The 14,259-nt window shown below is 36.4% G+C and overlaps 1 protein-coding gene across 12 annotated transcripts in view; it reads right to left on the bottom strand.

Moving 5' to 3' along the window:
- Positions 1 to 3,387: 3,387 nt before the first annotated feature.
- RBM41 (RNA binding motif protein 41) overlaps positions 3,388 to 14,259 on the bottom strand; it is a 75,481-nt gene continuing 64,609 nt past the window's right edge. For 9 of the 12 annotated variants that reach the window (XR_015159818.1, XR_015159819.1, XR_015159821.1 and 6 more), the window contains 3 exons: positions 13,078 to 13,225; positions 10,422 to 10,602; positions 3,388 to 4,103 (listed from right to left, as the gene is read on the bottom strand). Coding sequence is in view for 7 of the 12 variants with exons in the window: in XM_086389650.1 (XP_086245776.1) it covers positions 10,436 to 10,602; positions 13,078 to 13,225 (315 nt within the window). In the remaining 5 variants the exon portion in view is untranslated. Of the gene's footprint in view, positions 4,104 to 5,300; positions 10,603 to 13,077; positions 13,226 to 14,259 lie in introns of those variants that run through there. The other 3 variants (XR_015159817.1, XR_015159820.1, XM_086389653.1) reach the window with 1 other exon arrangement.

The raw sequence follows: 14,259 nt of genomic DNA, 5'->3' as shown, positions 1-14,259 counted from the left end.
TCGTGAAGATCTTTTTTGTACAGTTCTTCTGTGTATTCTTGCCACCTCTTCTTAATATCTTCTGCTTCTGTTAGGTCCATACCATTTCTGTCCTTTATCGAGCCCATTTTTGCATGAAATGTTCCCTTGGTATCTCTCATTTTCTTGAAGAGATTTCTAGTATTTCCCATTCTGTTGTTTTCCTCTATTTCTTTGCATCCTTCTACTAGTGGAGGTGATGGAATTCCAGTTGAGCTATTTAAAATCCTGAAAGATGATGCTGTGAAAGTGCTGCACTCAATACGCCAGCAAATTTGGAAAACTCAGCAGTGGCCACAGGACTGGAAAAGGTCAGTTTTCATTCCAATCCCAAAGAAAGGCAATGTCAAAGAATGCTCAAACTACCGCACAATTGCACTCATCTCACATGCTAGTAAAGTAATGCTCAAAATTCTCCAAGCCAGGCTTCAGCAATACATGAACCGTGAACTTCCTGATGTTCAAGCTGGTTTTAGAAAAGGCAGAGGAACCAGAGATCAAACTGCCAACATCCGCTGGATCATCGAAAAAGCAAGAGAGTTCCAGAAAAACATCTATTTCTGCTTTATTGACTATGCCAAAGCCTTTGACTGTGTGGATCACAATAAACTGTGGAAAATTCTTCAAGAGATGGGAATACCAGACCACCTGACCTGCCTCTTGAGAAACCTATATGCAGGTCAGGAAGCAACAGTTAGAACTGGACATGCAACAGACTGGTTCCAAATAGGAAAAGGAGTATGTCAAGGCTGTATATTGTCACCCTGCTTATTTAACTTATATGCGGAGTACATCATGAGAAACACTGGGCTGGAAGAAACACAAGCTGGAATCCAGATTGCTGGGAGAAATATCAATAACCTCAGATATGCAGATGACACCACCCTTATGGCAGAAAGTGAAGAGGAACTAAAAAGCCTCTTGAGGAAAGTGAAAGAGGAGAGTGAAAAAGCTGGCTTAAAGCTCAACATTCAGAAAACGAAGATCATGGCATCCAGTCCCATCACTTCATGGGAAATAGATGGGGAAACAGTGGAAACAGTGTCAGACTTTATTTCTCTGGGCTCCAAAATGACTGCAGATGGTGACTGCAGCCATGAAATTAAAAGACGCTTACTCCTTGGAAGGAAAGTTATGACCAACCTAGATAGCATATTCAAAAGCAGAGACAGGAGAAGGACATGGCAACCCACTCCAGTATTCTTGCCTGGAGAATCCCATAGACAGAGGAGCCTGGCAGGCTACAGTCCATGGGGTCGCAAGAGTCGGACACGACTTAGTGCACTGTCTCACCCCAGAGATCCTGCCACATATACCACAAAAACCAAACATCCCCCAATGACCTTGGCCCCACTGTTCCAATCACTCCCAGGTGGGAATTCAGGCACATGTCCACAGAGGTCACAGACAACATACACACAGTTCTGTTATGTCCCATATATTACCCTTTCATGTCCCAAGGAAGACATTTTCTCTTAGAGATTTTCATTTAGTGTATCTTTAAAAAATCTTGTGTTAAACTTGCCTCCATCTTTTTCTTGGCTAAGGACAACCCAGAAATGGCCCTTTTATGTCTGTGATGTTGCCATTCACAGCTTTCTTGATAGGCCTAGTACAATCTTGAGAACAGGGTTGCTGTATGCTGAGTGTCAGACGGTAGCTCTTAGCTTTGCCTATCTTAGGTAGTTATGCTGTGCATTTTTTATTGGTGTACCATGTTTGATTTGTCCCTAATACCTTTGAAGTTTTTCTGAGAAATGAATAATGCAACATGAACTTATTAAAATACATTTTAAGCCTTTAAAAAAAAAAACAAAACCAAAAGCAGAGACATTACTTTGCCAACAAAGGTTCGTCTAGTCAAGGCTATCGTTTTTCCTGTGGTCATGCATGGATGTGAGAGTTGGACTGTGAAGAAGGCTGAGCGCCAAAGAATTGATGCTTTTGAACTGTGGTGTTGGAGAAGACTCTTGAGAGTCCCTTGGACTGCAAGGAGATCCAACCAGTCCATTCTAAAGGAGATTAGTCCCGGGTGTTCTTTGGAAGGACTGATTCTAAAGCTGAAACTCCAGTACTTTGGCCACCTCATGCGAAGAGTTGACTCACTGGAAAAGACTCCGATGCTGGGAGGGTTGGGGGCAGGAGGAGAAGGGGACGACAGAGGATGAGATGGCTGGATGGCATCACTGACTCAATGGACGTGAGTCTGAGTGAACTCTGGGAGTTGGTGATGGACAGGGAGGCCTGGCGTGCTACGATTCATGGGGTTGCAAAGAGTCGGACATGACTGAGTGACTGAACTGAACTGAATATATCTTCCTATAAGGTATTTATTAGTTCTAATGAGGAAAATATTAACTTTACAGTGAAGCATAGCAGACACTACCTTAACCAGGTGATCAAGGTTACATGTCACCAGTATTAAGACATGTCAGCATCAGATATCTCCTGATATGAGGTACTAAAAAGGACATAACATCATTTCTGCAGTATCCTTACCAAATATGCATAACATCAATATAATCATGACAAAATATCAGAGAAACCCCAATTAGGGACATTGTACAAAATAACTGACCAATGAGAACTGTCACAGTTAGGAACAGATTAAGGATACATAACAAAGTGCAATGTGAGATCCTAGATCATAAAAAGACATTAGTTGGACAGATGGAGAAAATCAAATAAGGTCTGCACATCAGCTAATATTACTGCATCAATATTATTTTCTTAGTTAACTTTTCTATGGTTATGTAAGATGTTAACATCGGGGGAGCTAAGTGAAGGATATATGGGAACTCTTTTACTATTTGACTTTTCTATAAACCGAAAAAGGCTTTTTAAAAAAGAGCTAATTGTAAATTTCCTGGCAGTCTAGTAGTTAGGATTCCATGCTTTCACAGTGGAGGGCCCAGGTTCAATCCCTAGTTGGGGAACTAAGATCCCACAAGTCACATGGCATGGCCAAAACAACAACAAAAAACAAAAAAGAGAGCTAATTGTCCTAATTTGTATTAATACTCTGAACATTCTAAATTTTCTAAGTTTATCATTTATATTTGTTTCTCTATAAATTTTCTTTTTGTTTACCCACTTTTTAATTGGATTACTGACTTAAGTATACTAAGAAAACTATATGAATTCTATATTGAAGAAATTAGCTCCTGTATGTGGCAAATTATTTTCCAGTTTGACCTTTGATTTTTTTTTATGGTGGGTTACTGTGTTTATGTGTATATAGATTTTTTAAATGATTTCTGCTGACCTGTAGGCAGAAAATAAGGAATAGTAGTCAAGTGGCTTTAAGTTATCAATAGTAATCCAAAGACAACAGAATAGGAATATTTTATGGAAATGACTTTAAGAAACTTTCTTTCCTCCATTAAAAGTTACATTTATTTAAACATTTACATACAGTAAAATTCATCCATTCTGGTGTACAATTCTAGGAGTTACCATTCTGGTGTACAATTCTAGGAGTTATCACAAATGCATACACTCATGTAATTATAATCAAGATACAGAAAATTTCCATTATTAAATAAATTCCTTGTGCTACTCTCTTATTTTTAACCCGTCATCCACTAACTTGTTCTGTTCCATAGTTTTGTCCTTTTCAGAATGTTATATAAATGGAATCTAACAGTAAGTAGCCTTTTGAGTTTGGCTCTTTTACTTAGCAAAATGCATGTGAACTCTATCCAAGCTGTTGCATGTATCATATAGCTCATCATAGTTTTTATTGCTGAGTAGGATTCCCTTGTATGGGTATACCACAGTTTATCTACACACCAGTTGAGGGACATTCTCTGTTTTTATTTTCCCTTATTGTTAATGGTCTGTAGGTCTAGTAAAGGGCAGAGGTGAGATTTTATACAACAGGAAGAAGTTTCTTCTGAAAAGTCCACCTTAGAAGTATGCTCCTAGGTAACATGTGCAAAAGGTTATACCAGGATAACTTACTTCTTGTCCTTTAAACTATATTTAAAATTAGAGTTAATCCAAAGTGAGCAGTTTATCAAAGGAATAGATGTTTTTCCTGAGTATAGTTAGATGATATCCTCAGAGCAGGCCTGACAAATATTCTGAAATGCAAATCATTGGCAGAGTATTAAATTTTTCTTTATTAAAAAACTGAAAAAAGTAAAAATCAGCCCAAATCACACTTTAAAAATTTTATAAAGCAAAAGTCCCTTTTCAGTCTATCCAATCACATCTCTAAAAGTTTTACAATTTGGTATGTATATTTTCCAGGTTTTTCCTAAGTTTATTCAGAAATATCTATATATACATATATCATATATATACAAATGCTTTTGTTTATAAAAAAAGTATTCACATATACATATATATTACTTTTTAACTTATTACAAAATCCTAGACACTATACAGATCAGAATGCATTAATAGATATACCTCCATTATTTTAACGGCTGTACAGTATTCCACCAAATGGATGCATCATAATTTATCCATTCTCACACTGACAGACATTTAGGTTGTACCCACTATTTCAGTGTGTGTGACTTTATTAAAATATAATTTGGATATCATAAAATTCACCCATTTAAAGTATATAATTCATGGTTTGTACTATAATAAACAAGTTGTACAATCATCATCACAATCAATTTTAGAACATTTTCATCAAGTTCTAAAGAAACCCTATACACTTCAGCTATTGCCCCAGCCCTAAGCAACCACTAATCTACTTTCTGTCACTATATATTTGGAATCATATAATATACAGTCTTTTGGAATAGTTGCTTTCATTTAGCATGTTTTCAGCATCCTTTCATATTATAGCATATTTACCAGATATGTTCCCTCCTCTTCTACTTTTTGGAAGAATTTTTGAAGAATTTGTATTAATTCTTCTTTAATGTTTGTGATAATTAATCTGATAATCCATTTATGTTTATGCTTTTCTTTTTGGGTATTTAAAAAGTTTTAATTAACCTCTTATTATAGGTATTTTCAGAGTTTCTTTGTTCTCCCTTTCTCAACAATTGGTTTCAGTAATTTGTGTCTTTCTAGGAATGTGTTCATTACAAATAAGTTATCTAATCTATTGGCATAAAATTGTTCATGATGTTCCTTCATAATTTTCTTTAAATTTCTATAAGATTTGTAGTAATGTTTCCCTCCTTCATTTCTGATCCTAGCAATTTGAGTCTTTTTTTTTTTCAATTTTGTTGGTCTTTACATAGAGCCAACTTCGGGTTTCATTAACTTTTTATTCTCTATGCCATTTACTTATCTAATCTTTCATATTTCCTTCCTTCTGCTTTTTCTAGTTAGTTTTCTTCTCTTTGTCCAGTGTCTTAATGTACAAAGTGAGGTTATTGATATGTGATATTTCTTCTTTTTAATTACAAGCATTTACACTTATAAAATTTTCTGTAAGCATTGCTTTAGGTGCATCCCATAAGTTTTGGGATGTTGTATGTTCATTTTCACTCATCTCAAATTAACCTTGTAACTCCTTGACATATTGGTCATTTAAAAATGTATCTGATTTCTATTTGTGTCTCCTGACTTTCTGTTATTGATTTCTAACAGAAGTTTCATTCTATGTGGTCAGAGAACAAACTTTGCATAGTTTGATACACTTTAATTGACCATGATTTGATTAATGGTATGTGATACAGCTATGATTTTTCCAGTAGTCATGTATGGATGTGAGAGCTGGACCATAAAGAAGGCTGAGTGCTGAAGAACAGATGCTCTCAAACTGTGGTGCTGGAGAAGACTCTTGCGAGCCCCTTGGACTACAAGGAGATCAAATCAGTCAATCCTAAAGGAATTCAACCCCGAATATTCATTGGACGAACTGATGCTGAAGCTGAAGCTGAAGCTCCAATACTTTGGCCACCTGATGTGAAGAGGCAACTCATTTGAAAAGACCCTGATGTTGGGAAAGATTGAGGGCAGGAAGAGAAGTGGGTGACAGAGGATGAGATGGTTGGATGGTGTCACTGACTCAATGGACATGTATTTGAGCAAAATCTGGGAGATAGTCAAAGACAGGGATGCCTGGTGTGCTATAGTCCATGGGGTTGCAAAGAGTTGGGCAAGAATGAGTGACTCAACAACAACAAAATGTGATATGGTCTATCCTGGAGATGTTTCATGTGTATTTGAGAAGAATGTGTGTTTTGCTCTTGTTAGGTGAAGTGTTCTATAAGTATCTTTAAGGTTTAGTTGATTTATAGCATTATTCAAGTCTTCTATTCCTTTGTTCATAATTCTGTCTAGTTCTTAATGAAAATGGGATACTTATTCCCCGACTTTTTGTTGTATACTTTTATATTTCTCCATTCATTTCAGTTTTTGATCCATGTATTTTGGTACTCTGTTGTTAGATGCATATGTGTTTATAATAGATGTCACTATCTACAGCAATTTTTTTTTGCTTTAAAGCTCATTTTAAATAGACTTTAGATCACGATGGTATGATCACTGACCTAGAGCCAGACATCCTGGAATGTGAAGTCAAGTGGGCCTTAGAAAGCATCACTACAAGCAAAGCTAGTGGAGGTGATGGAATTCCAGTTGAGCTATTCCAAATCCTGAAAGATGATGCTGTGAAAGTGCTGCACTCAATATGCCGGCAAATTTGGAAAACTCAGCAGTGGCCACAGGACTGGAAAAGGTCAGTTTTCATTCCAATCCCAAAGAAAGGCAATGCCAAAGAATGCTCAAACTACCACACAATTGCACTCATCTCACACGCTAGTAAAGTAATGCTCAAAATTCTCCAAGCCAGGCTTCAGCAATATGTGAACCGTGAACTTCCTGATGTTCAAGCTGGTTTTAGAAAAGGCAGAGGAACCAGAGATCAGATTGCCAACATCCGCTGGATCATGGAAAAAGCAAGAGAGTTCCAGAAAAGCATCTATTTCTGCTTTATTGACTATGCCAAAGCCTTTGACTGTGTGGATCACAATAAACTGTGGAAAATTCTTCAAGAGATGGGAATACCAGACCACCTGATCTGCCTCTTGAGAAATTTGTATGCAGGTCAGGAAGCAACAGTTAGAACTGGACATGGAACAACAGACTGGTTCCAAATAGGAAAAGGAATTCGTCAAGGCTGCATATTGTCACCCTGTTTATTTAACTTATATGCGGAGTACATTATGAGAAACGCTGGGCTGGAAGAAACACAGCTGGAATCAAGATTGCCGGAAGAAATATCAATAACCTCAGATATGCAGATGACACCACCCTTATGGCAGAAAGTGAAGAGGATCTAAAAAGCCTCTTGATGAAAGTGAAAGTGGAGAGTGAAAAAGTTGGCTTAAAGCTCAACATTCAGAAAACGAAGATCATGGCATCCAGTCCCATCACTTCATGGGAAATAGATGGGGAAACAGTGGAAACAGTGTCAGACTTTATTTCTCTGGGCTCCAAAATGACTGCAGATGGTGACTGCAGCCATGAAATTAAAAGATGCTTACTCCTTGGAAGGAAAGTTATGACCAACCTAGATAGCATATTCAAAAGCAGAGACATTACTTTGTCAACAAAGCTTCGTCTAGTCAAGGCTATCGTTTTTCCTGTGTTCACGTATGGATGTGAGAGTTGGACTGTGAAGAAGGCTGAGCACCGAAGAATTGATGCTTTTGAACTGTCGTGTTGGAGAAGACTCTTGAGAGTCCCTTGGACTGCAGGGAGATCCAACCAGTCCATTCTGAAGGAGATCAGCCCTGGGATTTCTTTGGAAGGAATGATGCTAAAGCTGAAACTCCAGTACTTCGGCCACCTCATGCAAAGAGTTGACCCATTGGAAAAGACTCTGATGCTGGGAGGGATTGGGGGCAAGAGGAGAAGGGGATGACAGAAGATGAGATGGCTGGATGGCATCACTGACTCGATGGATATGAATCTCAGTGAACTCCAGGAGTTGGTGATGGACAGGGAGGCCTGGCGTGCTGCGATTCATGGGGTCGCAAAGAGTTGGACACGACTGAGCGACTGATCTGATCTGAATAGTATAGCCACTCCAGCTTTCTAATACTTGCCATTTGCCTGATATTTATATCCTTTAACCTTCAATCTGTATCTTTGAATCTAAAGTGTGACTACAATAAATAGCATAGAGGTAAGTCTTGTTTGTTTTTCCCATTTGATGATCTCTGCCTTTTGACTAGATTGTTTAATCCATTCATACTTATGTCTCAAGTTTTTATTTCTCCATTCCTCTTTTTACTTTCTTTTGCATTAGACATTTTCTAATAAGACATTTAAGTGTATTTAATATTTTTACTAAATATTTTTAGCTATTTTGTTAGTGGTTGCTCTAGGGTTTACCATACACGTCTTAACTGGCTTCAGCTATATACTAACTAAATTCCAATGAGATATAAAAACCTTATTCCTATGTAAACCTATTCCTTTTCTTATTTTTGTGATATTATTGTTAGTAGTGTTATCTCTACATGTTATAAACCCAGTAATATGTCATTATAATTATTACTTAGTATAATTTTATGTCTTTTAAAGAAGCTGACAGAAGAAAGAGCAAGTATATTATTTATAGCTTTTTTATATTAACCTTCTTATTTCCTATTTCTTGTTACTTTCACTTGTTCCTATGGATTTGAGTTATCACCTGGAGTCATTAATTCAATACAGCTTTGTTTCTACCTTTGTCTTGCTATTGGTAAATATATTAGTTTTATATGTAATAGATCTAATAATGCAATTACATATATATTGCTTGATAAAATAGCTTTTAAAATCAATTAAGAAAGAAAAATGTATTTTGACTATCTAATTACACAATTACCTTTACCAGTGCTAATTTTTTGTATGTGTAGATTCAAATTACTGTCTGAGGTCACCTGCTTTCTACCTGAAGAACTTCTTTTGATATTTCCTGCTAGTCAGGTCTGACAGCAACATTTTCTCCCAGTTTTTGACTGTGTGGGAGTGTCTTCATTTCATCTTCATTCTTGATAAACAGTTTTATTGAATAGGGAATCTATGTTGACAGTTCTTTTTCATTTCAACACTCTGAGTAAATTTTCCCACTACCACCTCCTTTGTTTCTGATGAGAACTTATCTGTTATTGAAGTTTCCTTGTAAATGATGCTTCATCTATCTCATTTTGCTTTCAAAAGTTTCATCTTTGGGTTTTAGCATTCTTATTGTGGTGTGTTTGTGGATTTCTTGTTTATTTTACTTGGGATTCATTGAGATCTCTTGGATGTGTAGATAGTTTCTTATCAAATTTGGGGTGTTTACAGCCATTATGTATTGGAATATCTTTTTCTGCTCCTTTCTTTCTCTGACATTCCCATTATAAGTACATTAGAGTGCTTAATGGTTGTATACTCTGTTATGTTTTCATTCTTTTTTCTTTCTGATCTTCATCCTGGATACGATCAAATTTAATTATCACAATCCAATGAAGTAATATTACTATCCTCATTTTTACAGATGAAAAAAATTGAGGCTCAGATTTAATGACTTGCCAAAGTCATAGAGTGGTTAAATATGGCTGTGGAGTTCAAACAGGTCTGATTCCAAAGTTTATACTACTTCCTCCATATCATGTCATTTTTCTATTCTCCAGCAACTATAAACAAACAACTGGGGGACTTGGGGCTGGCTGCCTCTCTTCTAGAAAGCTCTTTCTTTCTACCCTCCTTTGGTATTCTTTGCTAGTATGTTCCTCTTCTAAAATTCATATATTTAATTCCTAACATGTACTGACAATGATTCAATGCTTATTGCTTTGAATTCAATCATTATTCAATGGTAGCTAGTGTAAATAATTGTGAGAACATTAATGTTTTGATCTAAATTCTTTCATTAGAAAAAATGAACAGCTTTTTGAAGATACTGATAACTTAATAGGGAGTGTGCATTAAATATTTTCTGAGTAACCTATGAAAACTACCTACTGTTACTGCTGAAGGTCTAATTCAACAGCATTTGCTGACGTTTAGGCCCCTGGTCACTTATTTACTAGGTGAATAAAATTAGGGACAAGTGGGCTCTAGATATAAATATTTCAACATTTACTTAGTTTTTTTAGTTTTATATATATATAGGAGGCAGTCTTAGAAAGAATGTCATCTCTAGGGACAAATATATAAGACCTCATATAAATTACAATGATTTAAAAAATCCTTGGAAGAAATCTACTGTAATTTATCCTGAGAAAATGATACTCTTTATAACCAACCCTCTATACTCATTATATTGTCTATCCTAGATAATCTTTGATTATAGAAAGTGTATTCTGCCAATTCTTTCCAAAAGCTGAAAGGGATTGTCTTAATTTTGCTTTCTTTCCCTCAGTTTCTCTTCTTCAATTCCAAACAAACTGCTCTCTATACACAAAACCTAGATCCTAAATTCTGATGTAAAAAGACCTCCTGGGACTCACAGTTTTTGTATCTTCTAACTGCCACTGATTTCAGTAGTATTATCTGTAGTAGATGATATTAGAGAAGCAGCCTGGAGATCTGGCCGTTGCTTTTTGTTCTTTCCAAATTCTATCACCAATATTTTCCCACGTAGCTTATATCCATTTACTAGACGCAACGCTTGCCATGCTATTTCTGTATCTAAAAGAGAAAGAAAACCACCAGTTTATGTATGGCTTAATAATTCAATTTTATTCCAAGTCTAGTTTATGTTGTTTTGCCTTGGAGTACAATGTAGGCTATAAGGTCATGTAGTTATTTGAGTTTATTGTGTTTTCCACAATCCCAAATTTGTATAACTCAGCAAGATTAAATAGCTAAGAATAATTACAATAGAATCTTTAAAAGGATGCTTGAGTATCTCCTAATTCAAGGATATAGGTAAAACAAAACAAAACAAGGATACAGACAGTGTGCTAAAGAGGGCTAAGCTACATCTAATAATACACAAACCTGTATCTTAGATAACACATTATAGGTGCTAAGAGAATGAAATAATTTTCAAAATAGAAAACACAGAAAGAAGTTATTATGGTACTGGGGACATTTTCCTATTAATACTTTTCCTTTTGATTAGACAGTGGTTGTCAGAGCCCTCACTTGGGTAAGTTTAAGAATCCCTGTAGGCATATGGAAGCTTGAGGTGTAAGAGTATATAGGGTATAGCAGGAGGATTTAATTTATGGGTCTCAGAGTCTAGATGTGGGAAATTAGGAAGGAATGGACTTATCGCCCAGAGTCTGTCAGATCCTAAGTAGACAAGCAATGGTTTTAGATTGAACCAATTTATGTCTTATATGTATGCTCTACAAATTTTCAAATGTATTCATAACTAGTAAAACAGCTATTTATTTAAAAGTACTTAGTGTATAAAGCCTTTTTATTATATATATTTTCAACTAATGGATCATATTAGGTGGGGGGGTACATGAAATAATATTTTAAGTTTAAAAGGGTTCTTACACTTGAAAAGACTGAAAATCACTAGAGCTGAGGATACAAAAACGTTCAATGAGATAGGAAAGATGGTACAATGCTGTATAAGAAGACTGTAGGGGAATTTGGCATTGCTCATGTGCAAAAGCACTTGCCTTTAAATACATTACTATGCAGTATATAAATTATGATAGTTTAGGGATAATAAAAGGCACAGTTCCTACCTAGCCTCCACCAAAAAAGAAAGATAGTCTGGTCTGTCATAGAAACTGGAATTCCTATAGAGATACAACTTGTTTAATTACACTTTGTTTTATTATGCTTTGCAGATAATGTGTTCTTTCCAAATTGAAGGGTTTTAGCAACCCTGAACTGTTAGATGATAGTATTTTTTACTAAGAAAGTATTTTTAAATCAAGATATGTACATTGTTTTTTGGACTAAATACTACTGCTCACTTAATATACTACAGTATAGTATAAACACAAGGCTTCTCAGGTGGCTCAGAGGTAAAGAATCTGCCTGCAGGAGATCCAGGAGACGTGGGTTTGATCCCTGCACTGGGAAGATCCCATGGAGGAGGAAATGGCAACCCATTCCAGTATTCTTGCCTGGAAAATTCCATGGAGAGAGGAGCCTGGTGGGCTACAGTCCATGGGGTCACAAAGAGTCAGACACAACTGAGTGACAGTGCATGCATGCATGCACCCTTTCTTCCAGTCTATGGTGATAATCTGCCTCCGATAGTGTAAATATAACTTTTATATGTACCGCTACTGCTAAGTCACTTCAGTTGTGTCCAACTCTGTGCGACCCCATAGATGGCAGCCCACCAGGCTCCCCCATCCCTGGGATTCTCCAGGCAAGAATACTGGAGTGGGTTGCCATTTCCTTCTCCAATGCATGAAAGTGAAAAGTGAAACTGAAGTCACTCAGTCGTGTCCGACTCTTCGAGACCCCATGGACTGCAGCCTACCAGGCTCCTTCGTCCATGGGATTTTCCAGGCAAGAGTACTGGAGTGGGGTGCCATTGCCTTCTCCATTATATGTACTAGGAAAACAAAAAATTCATGCAACTCACTTTATTGAGATAATTCACCTTATTGCAGTGGTCTGGAATTGAATCTGCCGTATCCCTGAGACATGCCTGTATTATTCTTCCCTATGGTTTAGGATACTGAAGTCATGTATTAGGATGCAAACAACAGTTAAACAATATATCACCCACTAGTTAATTATGAATTACTAATTAATTAGCATAATATAGCATAATATCACAATAGCTTGCAGTCTTACTCCTAAAGGAATAAGGCATAATGCAACTATAAGTGTTCTGATAAGAATACCAATATATTAATAATCGATGTAATTATAACTTGGACTAGAAATATTACTTTCAGCAGAGGGAAAGTAAATTTTGATACAGTGAGTAGGAAGTGCCAAGTTGGGGAAAAGAGAGAACAATGGTGTAAGGTGGTGGTGCACTGTCAAAGAAGGAGAGGAAACACAGAAGGGAGAATAGAAAAAAAAAAAAGAACATGTTTTCCTAAGTTCTCTTTCCTTCCTCTGATATGCTTCTTTTGTGGGCTATATTTAAATTAGAGAGGGCATATGTAGTTGCTAATGAACTTATTAGTGACTCAGCCATAACTGAGTAATTATCCAGATGAAGCTACTTACTGGGAAAAGTGATAAAAGCCTGCCCCCTCATTCGTCCAGTCATCATTCGGAATTGAATTGGAGGTCCTTTCTTTTCCTGGAACCGAGCGAATAATGAGACAAGATCTCTTTCAGTCACCCGAGGGCTAAGGTTCTTCAGGTATAACACCTAATACAAACCAAGGATCAACAGAAATATCACATTAGAGAGATAAGGAAACTATTTCATTGTGGAAGGACTTAGTTTCAGATAAAGGTGGTGGATTGAATACATGCATCTAATTTCAATCCCTCCAAAAACCTTTAAAACTATAGGGACTTTTTAAAAAAGTAAGGAAGAACAAGGAAATGAGGCAATAGCAACAATATTCTGGAAGCTGTAAAATAACTGAACAAGCATACTCGAGAAAGCTGAATCTTAAATCAGCAGTGGGGGAAACCAAGAACTAACCCAATCTACATCTAAGAATCCTGAAATGTTTTAGGAACTGATATATTCTAGTGTCTCTGGAAATGGATATAAAGAGCTGGAGTTAAGATAAAGTGGTTATGTTAAAAGTTCTTTAAAAGATTAGATTATATCTTTAAACACCCTCCCCTACAAAATGCTACTGGGTAAAGACCACTCCCAATCCTGCTGTATACTGAAGGTTCATTCTCTGAACATGGGGAATGTTAGACACCATTGAGGATGTGAATACTGTTCCTGAAAACTAGGCTTTAAGAGAAATGATGCATTCTGAATGATGAGGATATCCAAAACATTTTCCTTCATTTGGCTCCTACAATGCTGGTGGTACCCTCCCCAAGTGAGAGTTCTGAAGTCTTTTCTGGGAAATCTAATCAGCCCCAAGAGGAAAGGTCTAAAAATGCTGATTTAGAATGGGGAATTTCTCCAACAAATGAATGAGCCAGATGACTTTAAGTGAAACTTAAATTCAATAAGGATCACTCATTTGATCAGAGCTTCCAATCCGTTTTTGGCTCCTACTCATAAATATGAGCAGAAATTATCAGGCATCTGAAAAAAGCAACTAATGTGAAAAAGACAGAACAAAAAATAAATAAAAGCAAGTGGGAGAAAACAGAAACTATGCAAGGAGAAAAAAAAAAAATAACTTCAAAGAGCCATCACTAATATCCTCAGAGAAAGAAGAGAAAATATTTCATCTATTAGGAATGAAATGCTTTTTTAAAAAGAAA

Source organism: Bos grunniens, chromosome X (assembly GCF_055505025.1).
Source record: "Bos grunniens cultivar Pamir isolate PY7600 chromosome X, Bosgru_T2T1.0, whole genome shotgun sequence".
NCBI lineage: Eukaryota > Metazoa > Chordata > Mammalia > Artiodactyla > Bovidae > Bos > Bos grunniens.
The sequence above is the reverse complement of the archived record's forward strand: the minus strand, read 5'-3'. Positions and strand labels throughout refer to the sequence as shown.